This window comes from Tetrao urogallus, assembly GCF_951394365.1.
Source record: "Tetrao urogallus genome assembly, chromosome: 4".
In the NCBI taxonomy this organism is placed as follows: domain Eukaryota; kingdom Metazoa; phylum Chordata; class Aves; order Galliformes; family Phasianidae; genus Tetrao; species Tetrao urogallus.
In genome coordinates, this window is record NC_136817.1 from 40,310,004 (window position 1) to 40,315,511 (window position 5,508).

General features: G+C 51.8%; 1 protein-coding gene across 1 annotated transcript; it reads right to left on the bottom strand.

The window, feature by feature from the left end:
- Nucleotides 1–1,484: 1,484 nt before the first annotated feature.
- Nucleotides 1,485–2,927, bottom strand: H2AZ1 (H2A.Z variant histone 1; the record flags this gene model as incomplete). The annotated part of the gene is made up of 4 exons (XM_079534121.1): nucleotides 1,485–1,575; nucleotides 1,704–1,833; nucleotides 2,199–2,312; nucleotides 2,646–2,927. 4 exons carry the CDS (start codon nucleotides 2,925–2,927, stop codon nucleotides 1,514–1,516), a joined length of 588 nt encoding a protein of 195 aa, XP_079390247.1. The 3' UTR covers nucleotides 1,485–1,513.
- Nucleotides 2,928–5,508: the final 2,581 nt, after the last annotated feature.

A 5,508-nucleotide genomic window follows, 5' to 3' on the forward strand; every position in this document is an offset into this window, starting at 1 on the left:
CAGCTTCTCCTTCCGCCGCCTCCGCCCGCCGCAGCGCAGAGAGAAGGGACCCGAAGCCAGAGCGGAGCCGGGCGGGGCGGAGCGAGGAGCGGAGCGGGCGGGAGGGCGGCCCGGGGCTCCCGTCACTCCGCCAGGCTCATCCCGCCGCCTCGCCCCGCGCCGCCGGACCCGCAGCCCCAACGCGGCTCGGCCCAGCAGCCGGCCCGGCCCACTGCCTCCTTCCGGGGCGCCGCCGCGCATGCGCCGCCAGCCGGCCCGGGGGCGGCCTGCGGCGGCTCCGGCATCGGCCCGAGGGACCCCGCCGCGCACAGCGCCGCCGTCCGGCCGGCCCCTGAGCGAGCCGCCGTGGAAAAGTACCGCTGCACTGCGGGCCCGGAGCGCCGCATCAACCTCCGCGGGCCCGTTCCTGGGATGAAGCGCAAGATCTAGGTCAACACCTTCCCGCGGCCCCGCTGCAGAAGACGTCGGGAGTAAAGGAGCCTTCTCCACACGGCAGTGCTGGTAGAAGCAATCCACTGCTGGTGTAGGCATGGAACTTACTCCCCTTGCTGCTGAAATGAGACCACTGCAAAGGAGGAGCATCTTCATGACAGTGATGTGGGCCTTCTCTAAGTAATGAGCTTTAAGAGAGCTAAAGGAGGTGCAATAAAAATCCCTTTAATCCACTTCTCTTGAGGATGTACCACTGTACAATATACAAGCCCTCATTTTTAAAAAAAAGCAGATGTTGCTCAGCACCCAAACACCAGGCTAAAGAAAGCAAGTGCTTTGCAACTTTGAAGAAAAACAGTAGGCTGAAGTAGCCCATTTCCCAGTATCCAGTCAGCATACCCCCTTCTTCCTTGACAGATAGCCCCTCCTCTCTCCACAAGAGCTGCCACCAAGCTGCGCTATCCTCCAACAGGAGAGGCCTTACAGCCAAAGAATGGACACACTGAGTCCCAGGCTTTTTTCTGATAACTTTAACTAAAGCAATTTTTGCTCAAAAGATGCACTTTTGACATTTACCAAGGGCAGTATTTGTCTAGGAGCATATTTCCAGATATTTCAAATACAACTTTCAGGACTGCACAGTCCTAAGTTCTTGGAACTGCTCTTTAAGAGCTGCATAACTGAGATGAACTACTTTTCAGTTAGTGGGCAAGACACAATCAGTATTCATATACCATTTATTGAATATTTCCACTCTAGTGGATGAAAAGTCTGTACAAAACCAAACATTTCATTTACTTAGTCAAATTCCATTTACTTACTTAGTCAAACCAATCTAAAAACAGTCATCTCAATCAAAACCCACTGCAAATACAATAGCTTCTTTGAAGCCATGGTAACACTTAAATATGGTTAAGACTTCAATGCAGAAATTTGGTTTCTTGAGAAAGCTCAAGTGAGCCTCAGCTTCTTAAAGTTACAAAAAGGCAAAACTGTGTTTCACAGATACAGTCCACTGGAATCACCAACACTGGACAATAAGTACTTAGAGTCCTGAGATAACAAGGGAACCTGGTATCCTTTAGACTGTTTTTTGTTGTCCTTTCTTTCCAATGAGAGATTTGTGGATATGTGGTATTACACCTAAGAAAAAAATAATTAAAACAATGTTATTTCTGTTCAGTTTTGCTAACTTCCACACTTCAAAAGTCATAGATTAAGCTACCTACATATCTGTCAGACTTACTGCCACAAACAAGCATTTTACGTACCACCACCAGCAATTGTTGCCTTAATGAGAGAGTCCAATTCTTCATCTCCTCTAATCGCAAGCTGCAAGTGACGGGGAGTGATACGCTTCACCTTCAAGTCTTTGGATGCATTTCCAGCCAACTCAAGAACCTGAAGACAAAGATATTTTTGAAGCAAGTTACACATATCAAATGAGATTGTGTGCACAGCCTTAGTCATTCCCTACCCAAATGCTCTTGATTTAGTTCTAAGAACTGTGCTTTACAGCAGATATGTAGTGCTGCAACTGCACATTAAATACTTCACACCTCCATGCGTGTTTTAAATTGCTGAATTTTTTACCCTGTATTTCATGCAGGTAAAATGTACTTCATTGTCTTCTGAGGAAGTGCACACAGACCTGCTCAAAATGTGTGAAGAGCTCACAGTTCAGCCACAGCCTGTGAATAGTGAACTCTCGTCATTGTGCCATTCTGGAATTATTATCCTGCACGCATCCCTCCCAGGGGCTTTACCTCAGCCGTCAAGTACTCCAGGATGGCAGCACTGTACACAGCAGCTGTTGCTCCAACACGTCCATGGCTGGTAGTCCTGGACTTCAGGTGCCTGTGGATTCGGCCTACAGGGAACTGCAAAAATAACATGAGAAGAGCAGGTTTGACCAAGTGGAAAGAAATCCAGTGCTCCAAAGCATGTGCCAGAAACGCCCCACTACAGAACGCTATTTCAGTACTTGGCACCTCACCCTTACAGCTGGATCCCAACTTCACCACCCTGCCCCCGTGCAAGGGGACAAAAGCATAGAGACCATTCTCTTACCCCAGCCACACAAGTACACAATAGATCTAAAAGAACGGGATCAAGCTGCACAGTTCCTTATGCTCCTTCAGATAACAGCAACACTGCAGGATTCACACAGCACACCCAGAGACACAAGGCTAACCCGAATTCCCTCTGCTCACCTGCAAACCAGCTCGTTGAGAACGGGACACCGCTTTTGTCTTGGTCTTTCCGGAATCCTTCCCAGCCTTGCCACCAGCCTGATGAGAACAGACGCGTGAGGCCCGGCGCTTTACCCGCCACCCCCCCTCCCCAGCGGCGCAGAGTCCGGGCGCAGCAGCAGTACCGCCGTACTCCGCATGCGCTAAACCCCATCCCAACTCCCCCCCCCCCCCGCCTTGCGAGACGGCGGGGCATGCGCACTGCCCGCTATACTTAGTAGCACGGCCGCTCCCTGTGCGCATGCGCGGCCACCACTCCCTTTCCCCGGCGGCGCCAGTGCGCTTGCGGCTCGCCGCCCCGCCACCCTCCTTCCCCCTCCCCCCCAGCTCCCGCCAACCCCCCTTTCCGCCGCCTACCGGCAAGTAACACACCCGCGGCGCGCGCTGCCCGCCCGCCCGTGCTCCCCTCCCCCTTCACCTAACGGTCACTGTCCCTCAGCCTCCGCCATCGCGGCCTCCACCCGGCCCAGCAACTTCCCCACCCCGCAACTCCTCACCATCGCGAACCGGACAGCCGCGCAGAGATAGATAGGAAGAAGACAACGTCCCGCAAGCACCGAGCCCGGACGACGACACCGACCAGCCCCGACCCGCCGCGATTCAAACTGCACCCGCTCCCGCCTTCCCCCGGCGCTTTATAACCGCCGAGCCGCCTGCATCCGGGAACCCCGGCCTCGCCGCCAGCCAATGGCTGCGGGCGGAGGCATGGCGCTCTGCCCCAGCGACAACCAATGGCGGCACGGGGCGGTGCCGGCCGCGCGCAGTGGCGCAGAGAGGGAGGCCCCGCCCCTATTTAAAGGGGCAGGCTCCGCGGGCGCGGAAAGGGGTGCCGCAGTGGCGGGACAGGGAGCCATCCCGGGTGCGGGGGACCCGGCTGTGGTGGCCGTAGCCTGCTTAGGACTCAGCGTCAGCTGGCACGGACGTGCAGTTGCTTCTTCAGGCACGTGTGATGTCACACTCTCGCGGCTGGCAGCCACCCTTTGTGTGTCAAATCCAGTTGCTGTAGGGGCCGAGGGGTGAGGGGGGGAAGACGTGCCGTCATGACAACGACACGCACATGCTCTGGGTTTTAATTTTACCTCTGTCTTACGTAAGAGGCACGTGTTATCGAGGGCAACCCTGCCTCAGACCTCCTCTCCTGTTCCATTAACCAAAGTTAGGCCAAATTCAGGTCTCTTCTTGACTGTAACAATGCAGTGCATCAACAGGGCACTCATGTCATGTTTCCCTGACAAGATGTCTCGTCCCCATTTTATTTCAGATACCATTTACACTACACTGTCATCATTTTTCACTTCAGAAAAAGGCGACCTGTCCATTCAGCCACAGAGCTCATTCACAGGGGCTCTAGGTTGATCTGTCTCCTGCAGCTCTGCAGTACTGACCATTATCTGTGCCATCCCACTATACCACAGATCTTAGGGATACACAATTCACCTGCAAGCATCTCAGAGAAATCCTTGTATTTTCTCTCAGAGAAAGCCAGTTGTCTCCTTGGAGGTTCACTCTGCCATGACCTTACCAATCTATTCACAAAACCACCACTCTACCTCAGTATTCATAGAATCATATTATAGAAACGTAGAATGGCTTGAGTTGGAAGGCTCCTCAAAGATGACATAGTTCCAACCCCTGCCACGGGCAGGATTCCCAGCCACTAAATCAGACACTAGATCACTCTGCCCTGGGACACACTGAACCTGGCCTTGAACACCTTCAGAGATGGGACATACACAGCTTCTGTGGTCAGCCTGTTCCAGCACCCCACCACCCTCTCATTGAAAAATTTCCCTGATGCCTGATTTAAATCTCCCATCTCTTAGTTTAAAACCATTCCCCCTTGTCCTTTCACTATCTACCCATGTAAAAAGTTGACTTCTCTCCTGCTTATAAGCTCCTTTTAAGTATTGGAAGGCTGCATGAAGTCTCCCCTGAGCCCTCTCTAGGATGAACAAGCCCCTCATCCTCAACCTGCCTTCATAGGAGAAGTGTTGCAGTCCTCTGATCATCTTTGTGACCTCCTCTGGGCCTATTCCAACAGCTCTACAAGGAAGATTCGCAAACACAAGGATCTCTCCAGCAGACAGACATTTATGGGAAATGATAGAGCTGACAACACAAACTGGGGCTACTCTTCCTGACACAACTTTCTATTTTCTTTCAGTCATGTTTGAGCTCTGTGCAGCCTGAGGCCTCAGCTGTGTCTTCACCATCTGTTGTGGCTCAGGCATTTTGTGATAACTAATGCTGCTGCAGGTATTAGGTAGAGACCTAAGTCCAGGCAGAGCAGCAGAGCACAAAGAGGCAGAGCCAAACTGAGAGATGGCACTCCTACATACATACAGGATCTGACATTTTATTTTTATGTAACTGTCTGGTGACTCTATTTGAAGCGTTAGTTGTTTATGCTGTCCTTCAGCAAGCAAGAAGAGAAGAGGTTTTTGGTTTTTTGAAATGTACAAATAAAAAATATGATTTTACAGAAGCCTGCAGAAGTTAAGATTCCTTTCCACTTGCTGTTTTACAAATGGATTCTGTCCCAAACCCTTTAGCAAGGATTGATTTACCCTTTTCCTTAAGGGGAAGGGAGGCTAAGTTCATAGCCATACAACCCTCTGGTAACAGATGTAGGAGGAAAGGACTGATTTTCTCCATGGTTACTGTCAGCAATTTGCTAGAAAGGAGAAAGAGGACACTGTCTCCTACCAGGTGGAGGTGATCCTGACCACAGACCTCCATCCCTAAAAGCTTGCTGTGGTTACACACTGTCAGCCACTCCAGGCAGCTTGGACTGCATGGGAAAGGAAGCAAAACAACAGAGGGG